The 15,090-nt window shown below is 41.5% G+C and overlaps 1 protein-coding gene across 1 annotated transcript in view; it reads left to right on the top strand.

Moving 5' to 3' along the window:
* PLAG1 (PLAG1 zinc finger) overlaps positions 1–13,658 on the top strand; it is a 48,034-nt gene extending 34,376 nt beyond the window's left edge. Inside the window, exons 2-4 of the mRNA XM_058817125.1 lie at positions 6,916–7,015; positions 10,774–11,132; positions 11,729–13,658. Coding sequence (XP_058673108.1) covers positions 10,891–11,132; positions 11,729–12,992 — 1,506 coding nt within the window. The 5' untranslated portion in view covers positions 6,916–7,015; positions 10,774–10,890 and the 3' untranslated portion in view covers positions 12,993–13,658. The remainder of the gene's footprint in view (positions 1–6,915; positions 7,016–10,773; positions 11,133–11,728) is intronic.
* Positions 13,659–15,090: the final 1,432 nt, after the last annotated feature.

Below are 15,090 nucleotides of genomic sequence, written 5' to 3'. Positions count from 1 at the left end.
TTTCCTTTAATTTAGTATATAACCAGGAATCCTTTGGAACATTTAGTAACCAAAACTGAGCTCTCAAGATTTAAAGTGGACCTAAGTAATCTGAAACATGGAAAGCCCACAAAGCGATGCTGGATGCCATTGTGATTTTTTTTTTCTTTAAATTACAGACTATTAGGTCATGCTAAAATAAACATTAGTAAGTTCATGTTCTACTTTTCCAGAAACTTAAGGGGAAAAAAAAGGACAAGCATGATAGAATTTTTTCTTCTATATTCTGAAAAAAGTTATGTAATCCTTTTTCTAGTGTAGCATATTATAAGAATGAGTTGCTTTCTAAAATTAAAAAGCTACTTGTCCAAATTTCATGACTGTAGTATAGCTCTCAGAATTGCATAGAATTATGACAATGAAAAGAAACATTAAACTTAATAGTCATATCTATATAAATACCTATTTTTCTATGATGGTTACTGTCCCACAGGAATCTAGTGGGTTTTTTCCTCCAAGTGCTTGCTTTATTAATTAGTAAAAGATATGTATATTTAACAGATGTTTACTACTGAAATCCCTGTGTTTGCTACCCACAAGAGAAGAAATACATTCAATAATTTTAGTGCATTTGTTTCCATTGCTACCCAGATTTCAGACTGGTTTGAAGGGGTTGAGATTTTTTTTCTTGCTCTACTGCCTGCACTTTCTGTAGGTTTCTCTGTTTTGTGGGTGTTAAAAAAAAAACCAAAACAGCAAAGCCTTAAATAAAATCTAGTATTGATGAATCTTGCATTTTTCTGTCTTCTGTATTATATTCTTTGCAGCATAATCATCATTCTGCACACAGTAGATATTAGTAATGTGCTGTCACTAACAGTAGACTACAATGGTTGCCTGGTTTTAGTTTCAGTGGTTATGTTGTTTCATTGTGTTCTAGATGTTAGGCTGTTTCCCTCAGGGGGGAACTCTTATGTGTTATTATCTCTAAGTCATTCTTATGTTTATATCTAAGATCGCTGGAGAGATATTTTCACTGTTTTGCCCACATCATCCCATTTTCCTGTAGCAGCTTTTGCAGGCAGTTCTCCTGCTGCATGCCTGGATTTGGGGATTTGGTTGTGTCCTTCTGCAGCCTGTGCATGCTCTCATTGCTGTCCTACCGTGCTCCCTCAGCCACCCCTCTGCACTGTAGGCTAGAGCTTGAATCCTTGGAGCAGGATTTCCCTGAATTGAGCTGTGTGCTATAAGCAGGTCCTGAAGTTCAAGATAAAATAAATAAAGCCTTTTATGTATTTTTTAAAAACCCACACAGCAAAACTATCTGTTCTTTTGTGATGAGTTTGCATGTGTGTGCGTGCTGCCTTTACGAGAAGCACCGCTGTACCACAGGGCCAGTGCCTGCATCTTTGAATGGTTCTTTGCAGTTGTCAGAAAATGCAGATGGCCAGGTGGCATCACCCACCTCTCAATGCCATCTTGTCCCACCGGGGCCTCACTGTTGGACCCCTTTGTTTTTCACATTGTCTGTCAGCTTATGAGAGAAGAGGAGCTGTAAAAGCGTGGTGATTCCCAGCTGCTCTCAGGTAGGGTACCTGCCAGCTCTCCCCCCTCACTGCTTGCCATCCAAAAGGCCACAGTGCCAGATACAGGGCTCTGGGGGCCAAGATCTGTCCCTCCTGCCATTTGGCAGTGCCTTATTTTTGGACAATTTTGCCAGGTGTCTGCACATGTTGCTTGCTGTTCAGATCTTTTCCAAATTACACAAAAAAGCAGACAGAAAATTAAATTTCACTTTGTGAAAGTCCAGGTGTGAGCCTCTCCTGGCCTACTCAGACTTCATGGTCAAGCTCACTTTCTGTTGTCTCACCCAAGCAATGCCCATTCTTCCTTTCTGCCCTCCAGCATCAGTGCCTCACCTTGAGTTTCCAGATGTAGGAGCACAGAGAGACCTTCATTGCCCCTTTCCCTCTCTACCCCTATTCAGCCAAGACCAGATGGGAGAGGATCAGCATCTTCCTGCCAAAGCCAGGATTCTCTTTCTAAGTATGAGCAAAGGTAGAAGGCTCCCTCAGCTGTCTCTTTTTAGAAGTGACATGCTGTTCAAATAAATGCAGATCAAATGGCCTGCCAAGCACAAGCAGGGAGGTAGACCCCTGAATCAGTCAGAAGACTTGATTTTAATTCAACTGGAGAAAGGCACCCTAAAAAGGTTGAAGCATCAATACTTCAACATCTTTGCATGGATTTTTCTTACCTGCTTGACCGTTTCCGTTGGTGGGATCAGCTTCTCCATCTGAGATCCTCCCTTGTAGAAAGTTAATTCTAAGAGGGAGAATTCTCTCTAATTCTCTCTCTGAAAGTCATAGGTGGGAAGTTGGATCTTCTGCTGCCTGCAGCTACTCTGAGTTGAAGTGTCTGCTGCAAAAAATCAAGTGTTTTTCTATGGAGCCAGTCAGACCTCCTGCTCTCTCTGAGGCCTGTTCAAGTGTGCAGTAGGCACGTTGGTCCTTGTTGATCCAGGAAGGGTGTCTGAGCCTTGCAGGGCAGCAGGTCCCAGCATGCTGTCCTGGAGCAGTGCAGGCACTCTGCCACTTCTACCCTCAGCCCCTTCCAGCAGCTAAATCAGCAGGAGGATTGAATCTGCTTCCCCACAAAATGGAACTGCCTAGTGAGAGGCTTGTGTGTAAGCTCACAGCACAGGGAAAGCCAGAGATGCCTACATGGTGCTCCTTCTTTTTGTCACCTTAATGTAGGGCTACATTCTTTCATCTTCAGGAGCTCTGGCAACATTTGTGCCATTTTAAGAGCTCCAGCTGAAAGGGGATGGGGTTTGTAGTTGGAGTCATAGAACAGTTTGGGTTGGAAGGGACTTTAAAGATCATCTAGTACCAGCCCTCATGCCATGGGCAGGGACATCTTCCATTAGACCAAGCTGCTCAAAGCTCCATCCAGCCTGTCCCCTTGAACACTTCCAAGGATGGGGCATCCACAGCTTCTCTGGGAAACCTGTTCCAGTGACTGCCTCTCTACAAATGGAGGTGCTGTCTGATAATCATTTTGGCTCTTCTGAGCCACAGTGATGAGATCAGCTGTCTCTTGCTGATGATATCACCAACTCAGCTCCCCCAGCTGTCCCTGATTGCTCCAACAGAGCAGATTTCATTTGTCAGTACTTTTTAGTCAGGTGACTGCCTGTCAGTGCTTTTTAAACTATTAGTCACCTGGTACAGAAAAGAGGAAAAATCATTACTTATGCTACAGTAATGGTGGCTCTTATGGTACATGGGCAATAGAGGCACCAGAAGTTATCTATTGTCCTTTACTCTGAATGGGTCTTTACTGTTGGCAAACCTGAGAGAGGTTGGACTGGGGCATCGTGAGATTAGTTTGCTCCATTACCACCCTGAGCAGCAGCAACTCCTTGCTTTGGGTTGCGTTTGTTCATCCTCTTTTCTTCCTCAACTAGGATGCCGGTCAGTGTTTCAGCTTTCCAAACCTCACACCACAACTGCAGCTAGGACATCAACTCTTGCCCATGTATTGCTCTCCCATGCCCCTGCTCCCCTTCATCAACCACAGCAAACCTTGCCAGCTCAAGTCACATCAGCACCCAAACCCCTGAGGTGGCAGCAGTGGTGTGGGAGCAGCAGGGCAGAGGGAGGTTGCCAGAGCAGCGCGTTGGCAGCAGTGGTGCAGGCCATTGGGTTTGTGCCACGGTGTGAGCGAAGGGCAGAGCTGGGAGCTGCCCCTGCTGCTGGCCGTGCTAGGTGGGGCAGTGGTGGCACTGCTGGGGACTCCTTGGCCTTGTGCAGAGCTGAGGTGGTTCACAGGCACAGCCTGGATGGACATTACTGACTTCAGAGGACTTGGTCCTGTCCGTGTGAGTACGTGCTCACCTGGGATCTGTGCGGACAGCACTGCTTAAAGAATCACAGTTCCGTAGGGTAAGTAACCGCTTTCCATTTTGTTTCCTTAAAGAAATATTTGAAGCCCACGATGACTCTAATGCTGTTAACTCCTTACTGAGTTCTACCATTAATATGATTCTAATATTTCTAGGACCATTCCTTTGGTTTAAAACTGATTGATTTCAGGAATTGAAGCTAGATTTGCTGTTTTGTATAAAAGGTGAAATGACAAATACTGTGTTCTCAGTACTGTGTTCTCATTATTGCTTTTATTTTGAAAGAAAATAACCATGAAACTGTTGTTTTCCTTTACTGTGCTTGAACCCTCTCAAGTATGAAACGCAAGTTAGGAGCAGGATTATTAGTTATATTTCTGTATTGTCTTCATTATCCTTTCAGTTGAGATTCCAAATGTTGTAAAATATTTTCAAGTGTAACTATCAGATTTTTGAATAGGAACTGTGAATTTGGGGGAAAAAGTGCTACTCTTTTTAATAATAAAAAGGAATATATTATTTTATATTTTATATTATTTATCTTCCACCTAAGGGTTTTGGGACACTTTTTTTTAGTTGAAATTGAAATATTATCTAACCTGCAATTATCAGGATGTTTGGAGACTTAGCAAAATTAGTGCTTCACAAATTATGGAAGATCTGTAAATTGTAAGAATTCTAAGAATTCTGACAAATTAGAGAAGTTGTGTTTTGTTATACCCAAGTGTTATACCCATGTGCTTTGGGCACATGCATGTGACAATGCATTTTGTAGTGTGATGCATCTCTGCTTCATGTGGAGAATACTTTGAACTTTGTTATTCATTAAAAATTCTTCCTACCTCATCTGGGTGAAAAGCTTAGTAACGCTATGACTATAAGCAGTTACAAGGAGAGTGGTACATCTTTGTCCAGTATTATGCCTCAGACATTTTTTAACACCAAAAGCTTCTGAGAAAGGTGGTCTAGAAATCAGCATTGTCATGGGCAACTTTTGTCTTCTGTGCATAAGGAAAAGTCTTTTATCCAATAGCATGCTTATTGTTGTAAAATAGGAATTATTTTACCTTTTCACTTAATCCTGTCAAATGGAGTAAATGTTTTCATTATTCATGCAAACGTAGCCCTTTTTGTGTGTACATTGTTGAGCTCTTTACATAATAAAGGCCCTGTAGAAATTGAGATCCCACTAATTGTCGGTGTAGCATTGCCCTCACCTGGATCCACTGCATTGTGATTTTGCTGAATTTGTAAGGTAATGAATGAATGAATGAATGAGAGTACCTCACTGTCCTCCTTCATTCTCCTCAGCATTTTAGCTACATCATGTGTTTATCTTGTTTATTTACTTGTTCCAGCTGCTTCATTTTCCCCTGATTCCATAGTCCTTCCATGTCTCTAGTGGCCTGTCCCTGAGGTCATCTGCTTTTTGCTAGAGTGACTTTAGATGTGTGGTGAGCATTGAGGACTATAAACATTTAAGAGAAAATGTTAAATGCCACTGAGAGGACTTGATAATATTTTAACAGGATTTGTTGGAGTCTTTTTTCCAAACAGGAAATAGTCTGTAAATGTGAATAGTGAAGGAGCTAAGTCCATGAGGACTTAGTCCATTACATCTATGTGTCTGTCTTTAATATTGTCTACCTAACAATAGTAGTACATTAGTAGAAACACTTGACAATAGTAGTACCTCAGTAGAAATATCTGGGGAATGAAACTTTTCCTTTGTGATGGTGGAAGATGTTGATATGGGCATTGCAGGGGAATGGAGTTATAAGGGTCTTGCTGGGAGAGGAGGTAAGGAGTCATCATCATTTTCTCCCTTAAACAAGATGATTTGGGAACCCCAAAAAGTGGAGGTGAGAGTTGTGCTCATTAGTTGAAAACAGAGCTTTGTATTTGAGTACTGGAGCTGTTTCTGCCTCCTGCCTGTATGTACAAAGCCCCACATAAATGTTCCTCAGCCATCAGAGAGCTTCAGTCGGTTGTTCTGAAGCACTTCTGACATCAGTAGGTGTTTAGGGACACTTGTTTGCTCACATTCACACCCACCAACACAGGATGCTGGGGCTGTGTAGAGCTGAACTCGGTATCAAAAGGAGGAATGATTTCTGGAATGAATGGAAAGCCAGAAGGGAAAATGTTTTGTGTGGGGGGAAGAAACATTACATTACTACAGGGCTTCTGCCAAACAGCTTCAGCCTGCTGTGGGGTATGTATAGGGCTCTGCCCTTACACATCTGGAAGAACTGGACAGGATTAACCTCCCCATTACAATGAGGCAGTGAACATGTTTTCTGTGTATAGCTGTGTCATCCAGGAGGCCGCCTAGCAAGACAAGGAATACCTGCTGCAAATTTACAAAAGGATGATGGCAGGGGAAAGGGAGATACAAGGGAAATTCCAAAAAGGCCCTCTTGGTTTGCTCAGGCGTACCTAGACTTGTCCTCCTTTAAGATTTACCTGTAGCATGTTCATCATTAAAAGGTTTTATTATTTTTTTAAAATTAATTTTATTTTCCTTTGCAGGTCACCTTTTAAGCTGCTATTTCCTGTATAATTAAGCAGAATGAAGGCATTAGGTTCTAGTAAATTTGGGCCTAATCCAGAATCTTCTCTTATTCAGTCCTTTCTGAGTAAGAAACTCAAGTCTGGGCCCAGCATTTCACATGTTTTGCTGTTACATCTAAATTATTTGTGGTCTGTGGATTTTTACTTTTTTTAACTACATGAAAACTCCTTTGCTTTTGTCTAATTTTATCTCTTTATGTGTCATTGTCCAGCATAGCGTTAGTTGAAATTATGTAAGTATACTGCAAATTGAAGTGCATAATTGTTACTGATAATGCAAGAATGATTCCTACAGTTTATAATTAACAGTATATAATGTTCTGTGCATGGGTTGGATCTGTCCCTTTTAACTTTTCCTTTGTGATTCTTTCCAATCCCTGGTCTTGCCGCATCAGAGCCTTTATGAATGCGCTGATTTCGCTGGAGTCTAGTCCATTGTTCCTTTTGTTTTTCAGACCAGTAAAAATGGGAAGTACTGGATTCTGGTTTCCTCCAAGAAGAGTCAGCGGAACTGGTTAAGACCAAAATCTGAGGACTTTAGTGGGCAAACATCAGGTGTGCATTGAGCAAAGGCTGCTTTAATCCTCTTTAAGTATATGCTTCTTTAAAAATAGTATTATATATGAGCTTTTGTGTAATGTGTTTGTTATATTTGATACTGCATATAATCATTCATCCTGCAGTTGTGAAAGCACCAGTAAGAATGTGGATTTTAAGTGATAATATGTTGAGACACAAGCAGGCAGTAGTACTCATAAAATTCTTTCAGCTGGTCTTTGGAAAATTTAATATTTGAGGATCAGTGTTTTTTTAAAGTTTTATCTCCATTGCTCAGTCTATATATCCACATCCAAAAAAAGGAAAAAAAAGTGGTTATTTGCTACTCAGAGATCAATACTGACATTCTTAATTGCCTCACCCATTGAGAAGTGATACTGAGATAATAGTGCATACGTGTTCTTTGATAGAACTCTGTCATTATGAAAGATTGGATCCACACTATATTTGTTCTAGTGATGCATTTTTAAGGACACTTAGACACACAGTTCAAAGTCAGCTTAATTAGTTTTGATCATAGAGGAGCAAAACCCAAATTGTTCATCCCTGTGAATGTTCTGACTGGTACAGCAGCTAGGTTACCTGAAATTTTGGAGAAAACAACAGTGATCTTATATTGGCCTGAATATAGGATGGTCTCCAGCCTGAGGTGTGATCTTTGCATTGAGAAAAGGAGTGAGAATTTGTCAGATGTTAATTTGTTAAGCTTAATATGCTGTTTCATAACAAAGGCTGCTATTGACATCACATCAGATTCACCCTTCTGCATGGCCTCATATCCTGTAACTTCCCAGCTTGTTGCACCTTCAGTTCCTTCCCACCCACCCCAGTGTTACCAGCTCACCCCTATCCTCATGTCCTTAGATATTCCCAATGCCTATGCAGCACTCCCTGAGCCTACCTAGCCCCACACCCCCATCCTGATTCTGTGCACTCTCCCTCCCTGAGGTGGCTCATCCTCCTTCCCTGTATCTTCCCTGCTGTCCCTGCTTCTCTTGTCACTGTCTGGGCACAGACTCCACTTGCTGCTGAGCTGAAGCAGTGCCACTCTTATGCAGCAGACTGTGGAGGCTGTTTCCTTGCCTTTTCTGCTAATCCTGCCTTCCCTGTCTCAGGCTAGGAATGGATTTGGCAGGGGGGCCAGAGGGGCTGGATCCCTTGTACCCCATTGGGGCTGGAGGTGTGCCCTGGCCATGCAGTGAGGGCTGTGACTGCTGTGCTCTCAGCTCTGTGTGGTGCGTCTCATGCAGGTGCCTGTGTGGTATAAAAGTACCCTGTGCAAGTGTAGGTCAGGTTGGATTTTTCTTCTCCTCCCTGAACTTCATTTGTCAAGAGAGATTAAACTAAAACAAAATTTTGTTCTACATTCAGGCCAATATGCACTGAAGACCAGTGTGCTCATTAACAGAAGAACAAAATTAATTTTATTAATGTATTCTGATTAAAGCCTATATTTAAAAAAACCTTTCAATCCACAGATATATCACAACTTTGATGTGAATCAGACTCTCCTTTTGATTACATTGGTGGCTTCATTGAAGTCTTTGGAACTGATCCTCATTTACTTTTATCGAAGAAAATTATTTCTCTTACATCTCCAAACAACTGTTCTTTTGAACTAGAATTAGTGAACTAGATTGTTGATTATGAGACAGAAAATAAAATTAAGCTGATACTTTGAAAACCTGTGCATTTTCCCACTCATGGAACTGATGTCTCCAGGCTTCATCCCACGAGTGGGAATGAGTTTGAGACAAATCTGAAATCAAGAGAGTCCTTAAAGAAATGCCTTTTCTCTCATGAAGTATCTTTAAAAGAAGTTAGTGTTTCCTTAGGAAGTTTAAGGGAATAAAGTGGTCTTGCAAAACTGCTAGGTTAAAGGAGGTAGCATAGTTTAACCTGTCATTCAAGGACTTCAGGGTTGAAAGGAAGCAGATTTCCATCTTGCTGTACCAGTACTTCTCTCCTCCTCTAAAGACAAGGGAAAATGGGAAGAAAGGAGGAAAAGGCTTAGACATAGACATACTCTGTATACACATTTCAAATGGAGGTCTCAAGTCTGAGGATTTCTTATAATGCAGACATTAAAGAGGCACTTCGGCTTCCTTTCCCTGCTTCTCCTGTCCTGTCATGCATTGAGGGAAACACAGGCTTTCCTTCCTTCTCGCTTTCTTCCAGGACCATGCTGGGGCACTTGCAAGGACCGTGTAGTTTCCCCCCGGCACACCTGGGCGCTGCTCTCCACTTCTCTCTGGAGCAATTGCTGCCTCCATCTCTGCTGAGCCCCAGCAGGGGTGAGAGGACAGCTAGGGCCAGGGCTCCCTCACTGCCAGCAGGGAAGAGCCCAGTTTGTTTTCCAGGGAGGTGGCGTTGGGCTGGAGCAGCTGCAGCCTGGTGGTGCCTGCCCGGCTCCAGCTGCCCAGCCCCACCTGTCCCAGCAGCTGCGGCCTTCCCGGCCCTGCTGCCAGGGCTGAGGCGCTGCCCGGCCCCGGTGCCGCCCGGCCCGGCCCAGCTCGGCTGCCTCCTGTACAGCTGCCGCGGCAGGGACCGGAGGGGACAGCAGCTGCCAGCCATGACACCAGGGCTGGGGGTTGGTGCTGGCACTTTCAAGGGAGAAAGGCTAAATTTTGGAGCTTTCCAGCCCTCAAAAATGCTTGCATTGAGTGCTGTCTTGCTGTCCTCCTTGTCCCTGCTGCTGCAGACCTCACGCTCCACCCTTCCCACTCTGGGTAGCACAGGATTTTGGTATCTATAGTAGCAGTTGTGCTCCAAGGATGAAGTGAAGCTGTCAGCAAGCCCTGACTATGGAGGGCTGTTGAGTGCCCTGTGGTGCCAGGTGCCCTGTTGCCACTATATGATACCAGATGACAAATTTAAAACTTCTCACCCACAAGTCAGACACGAGGATCACGTCATGCACTTCCTGACAGTGAAAGCCTCCTGTTTAGTTGACATTTTGCTATGCCACAGGGGCAGGACTTGGAGCCTCCATCCTGAGCTAACCTGAGTCTGAATGCTTACAGCCTTCGTGTCTCACAGGGTAGCATGAGAAGGCTGGGGGTCTCCAGCGCTGGGCTGATAAAACCCTGATCTGTCTAATCTAACCCTAATCCATGGGACTTCTGTCATTCATAGATCAAGTCTCTGTTAGTAGAGGGTGAGTGAGTTTACAGGAGAATTTCACCTGGTGTTAGGCATCATTGGCAGTGCATGCATTTTCCCAGCGTAGATGTGTAGATGTGCAGTAATCACAGGGAGGGAGGTACATCCAATCGGGAACATGAGCTTTGCCCTCCATAGTGTCTGCATGGGTACTGCTGTGTTTTCTGTAGGTTTTCAAACATTTTGAGGCTTACAGGCTTTGATAGTTGTGTGTGTGTGGGGAGGGGGGGATGTCTGTGCAAACACCAGAGGCGTGGCTGTAAATCCTTTGAAATCAGAAGCTGCCAAAAGGTGCCTGGGTAGGTAGGCCTTTGCCTGATGCCTCCCTTGATCTGACAGAAACTCTGCTCTTCTCCATCAGTGCTTGAGGGGAAAGTTGTGAGGTGTGATCTCAGGGCATATGTGGATCTGTTCATCCTGAGCAATGCATTTTAAGAGTTGAAGCAAATAGTATAAAGAAACCTGTAGGTATTACGTTAGACCAGCTGAACCTAACTTTATTTTTAAGTTTTATTCAGAAGCATCACATAGCAAGTAAACTTCAAAATCTAAGTTTAGTTACAAACTAGTTGTTTCTTATTTTTTTTTTCCAGTCCCCTTTTGCTTTCTTTTACGACCACATGAAACTTGAGAAGCCATCTAAAGCTAAATCATTTAGTGGAGTTGGGCAATTCCCAAGTGTCCAACAAGAAGGCCTGGTTTAGGCTGCGATGGCCACTGTCATTCCTGGTGATTTGTCAGAAGTAAGAGATACCCAGAAAGTCCCTTCAGGGAAACGTAAGCGTGGTGAAACCAAACCAAGAAAAAACTTTCCTTGCCAACTGTGTGACAAGGCCTTTAACAGTGTTGAGAAATTAAAGGTTCACTCATACTCTCACACAGGAGAGAGGCCCTACAAGTGCACACAACAAGACTGCACCAAGGCCTTTGTTTCTAAGTACAAATTACTAAGGTATTAAACTCTATTTATCTTTCAGATTATATTATCTATTTTATGTTGGCCGTGTTAAGCCGTGTAAAAGTATTTATTTCTGTACGCCTTCAGCTGATTGCAGAGAGGATGTGTTAATTAAAGTAGCTATTGGATTGTTTCTAGAATTCTAAATTACCTAAGTTTGCAAGCTAATGTCTTTGATTTTGTTTCTTAATTTGTTTTCTGCTTTTGTTTTCCGTTTGTTTGTTTTTGTTTTGTTTTGTTTTGTTTTTAATGAGCGTAGAATTTTCATTTGTATAAGGAATTGTCACAAGAAAAAGAGTATGGACTGAAAGTTCTTTGGCTATGGACTTTTACACGAGTACTTTCATACTTGCCCATATACCCCTGTTACCGTAGCTAAGACCCACCAAAACTAAAGTGTCAATTTAAGAGAAATGGCTCGCGGTTTGCTATATTTAAATTTGTCAAACTGTCTTTGTAGTGTCATGCTTTCAGTTAAAAAGGTTCTGTTGCAAAGCAGCCCTTAGCGTAGTATATAGCTGCCATTAAAAAATGAGCTCATGTGTTTTTTGATCAAAATAATTACTTACAGAATATATCTGTGTTTAAAGGCATATGGCTACTCATTCTCCTGAGAAAACCCACAAGTGTAATTATTGTGAGAAAATGTTTCACCGAAAAGATCACCTAAAGAATCACCTACATACACACAATCCCAACAAAGAGGCCTTTAAGTGTGAAGAATGTGGAAAGAACTACAATACCAAGCTTGGGTTCAAACGTCACCTGGCTTTGCATGCTGCAACAAGTGGTGACCTCACCTGTAAGGTATGTTTGCAGACTTTTGAAAGCACAGGAGTGCTGCTGGAGCACCTAAAAACTCATGCAGGCAAGTCATCGGGTGGAGTGAAGGAGAAAAAGCACCAGTGTGAACACTGTGACCGTCGGTTCTACACCCGAAAGGATGTCCGCAGACACATGGTAGTGCACACTGGAAGAAAGGACTTCCTCTGTCAGTACTGTGCACAGAGATTCGGGCGCAAGGATCACCTCACGCGCCACATGAAGAAAAGTCACAACCAGGAACTTCTGAAGGTCAAAACAGAGCCAATGGACCTTCTAGATCCCTTTACCTGCAATGTTTCTGTGCCTATTAAGGATGAGCTGCTTCCAGTGATGTCTTTACCTTCCAGTGAACTGACATCAAAGCCATTTACAAACACTTTGCAATTAAATCTCTACAACACTCAGATTCAGTCCATGCAGAGTTCTGCATCTGCACACCAAATGGTTGCCACATCGTTACCATTGGGAATGCCTTGTCCAATAGATATGGAGTCTGTCCACCCTTCTCACCAGCTATCGTTGAAATACCCACTCGGTACTACCTCATACTCAATTTCTATGCCTGAAAAAGAACAGCCATTGAAAGGGGAAATAGAAAGTTACCTAATGGAGTTGCAAAGTGGTATGCCTTCTTCATCCCAGGATTCTCAAGCATCTTCATCAAAACTAGGGCTGGATCCACAAGTAGGGCCACTAGATGATGGGTCTGGGGAAGTTTCCCTTTCCAAGGGCTCCGTTCCTATTAGTGAACCTCTAAATGCCCCATCATTGGACTTTTCTCAGCTGTTCAACTTCATACCTGTAAATGGCCCTCCCTATAATCCTTCTGTTTCAGTGGGAAACCTCGGGATGAGTTATACGCAAGAGGAGGCACATTCTTCTATGACTCAACTCCCACCACAAACCCAGGATCCACAAGATCCTAGCAATAGTATAGGTCTTGGGTCTCTGCACTCATTGTCAGCAGCTTTCACAAGCAGTCTAAGCACAACCACCACCCTACCACGATTTCATCAAGCTTTCCAATAGGATGTACAAAGCTGGCTTGTTAACTGTCTATTTGTAGAAATGCCTTAGGTGACCATTTTTAACTTAGTGCCTACTATAAGACATTATGAATTCTCTGCTTTTGTACAGTACCAATCTCATGAAGCCAGTAAGAAATTTAAATTAACTTTTTTAAAATGTTTTGAAAGTGTTTATTCTCAGCTGTGTTTACTTTGGTTTGTTGTTTTTTTTAAACAGTCTCATTGTATTGTTTTCATTTTCACTGCCAATTTACACATTTAAAATGTTCAGTAGAAAGTCATCCCAAGCAAACTCACAACACTCATCCCGTTTTTAAAACTTTTTCAACCATATCAGCTAGTCTGTTTTATTAATGTCAATGGTAGAACTGCCACTTTTACCTTTTAATATATTCTACTATTTGCAAATAATCCATTTAAAATATGTATCACAAGGATTCCTGAGATTTGGGGAAAAAAATCTGCATTCTGTTTCCAAACAAATCCTCTTCCCAAATAGTGACACATCTGACCTGTTCTATAATGACAAATCTAAATTTTTAAAATTAATATAGAATTCAGATTTTTCTGAAAACTTGTGTGTGTATATATAGAAGTCATATATACACATGTACATATATATAGCATTTTGACTTGTATTGAAGTCATTATAAAAGTTGTTAAGAATTTTGCCATTTTCTGGCTTAAATTTTGGTGGCCTGTTATGGATAACAGAAGAAAAAAAAATTAGTGTAATTCTCTAAAATTATGGCTGAACAGAATTTCGACAGAGAATATCTGCTTGCCTAAATGACAGATGTTTCAAGTTGAATTTGAAACTGTTGTTGTGCTTTCGTGACTCTGGTATAGGGAAACAGGCAAAATTAATGGCTGATCTTGAAATATAAAAGTGTTGTAACGTAGTAATGCAGAATATTTTGTCGCAGTTTTTGTTTGAATTCTTAACTTGCTGTTTTTGTCTCTTCAGTAGCATAGAGAGAGTACTGCATAGGAACCTTCCAGTAGTGTGTTCATGTTTGTAGGCGTCAGTCTTCTCCCCGCTGCCACCGCCAAAGGGTGGATCAAGTCCAGCCAGAAAGTGTGTACCTATTTTCAGTTCAAAACTAGTGTGCAGTCAGAAAGTGAATGTAAATTTGCAACTACCAGTTTGTTTTGTTTTGTTTTGTTTTTATTGGAGTGATCTTTTCAGTTGTGTTACATGGTGTGTTATGTCCTCCTAAGCAACAAGTTAGATGTTAATCACACTTTCTACACCTGGGTACTTGGTTAGGGACTTTTTGCCCATTGCCAAGATTTAAAGACAGGACTCTTAGGAGTGAAGTAAAAGCATATTGCTTACACCACTTTTACCTAATGCAATATATATTCTATTCCCCAACCCCTAATAACCAAAAGAGGAAAAAAAAAAAACCCTAAAAAAACAACCAACCCTGTGATGCATAAAAGCAAACTAGATTTGCTGTAATTCAACAATAACATTATTTTCCTTGTCATTTTTGTACAAGGAATTAAAAATGGAACTCAAGTACATTAGTATCTCTCAAACTATGAATAATGAGAATTCATACAAGGTTTTAAGTGGTTAAACTAAATATACTTCACAGAAACAAAAGTTGCTCCCATTTAAGGAGCTCATGCTCCGGATGTTTTATCAGTAGCTCCTACTGGTTTTTTTAATGCTAGGAGCAATATGCAGGTGTAGTTTTACTATTTTATACATATGTGTATTTAAATTTTATTACTGAAAAATAACACTTTTATAAATGTGTTTGTGTTCCAAAGGCATTAAAATAAGGATGTATTAATAAGGAAAATACCTTTTGAAATTCTGCAAACTACTCCTAGATTTTGGTTTTAGGAGCAGGTTATCTCAAAGTGGGCGTTTAGCTCTGCTTCACGACTGCTTCCTCTGGTTTCTGTGAAACAGATTGCTCGCTTGCTTACATCTTTAGTTGAATGATTTGTTCAATATTGCTTTTTTTCCATTCACCTTTCTAAAGGAAAGAAAAACACAGATGAACAGAGCACAAGCTGAATGCAACCGAATGTAGTTCTAGTTTACATGAACTACTGTAACGCATCTAAGAAAAACTTGGATT

The sequence above is a fragment of the Ammospiza caudacuta genome, chromosome 1, assembly GCF_027887145.1.
Source record: "Ammospiza caudacuta isolate bAmmCau1 chromosome 1, bAmmCau1.pri, whole genome shotgun sequence".
NCBI classification, from domain to species: Eukaryota; Metazoa; Chordata; class Aves; order Passeriformes; family Passerellidae; genus Ammospiza; species Ammospiza caudacuta.
This window is presented reverse-complemented; position numbering and strand designations above follow the sequence as displayed.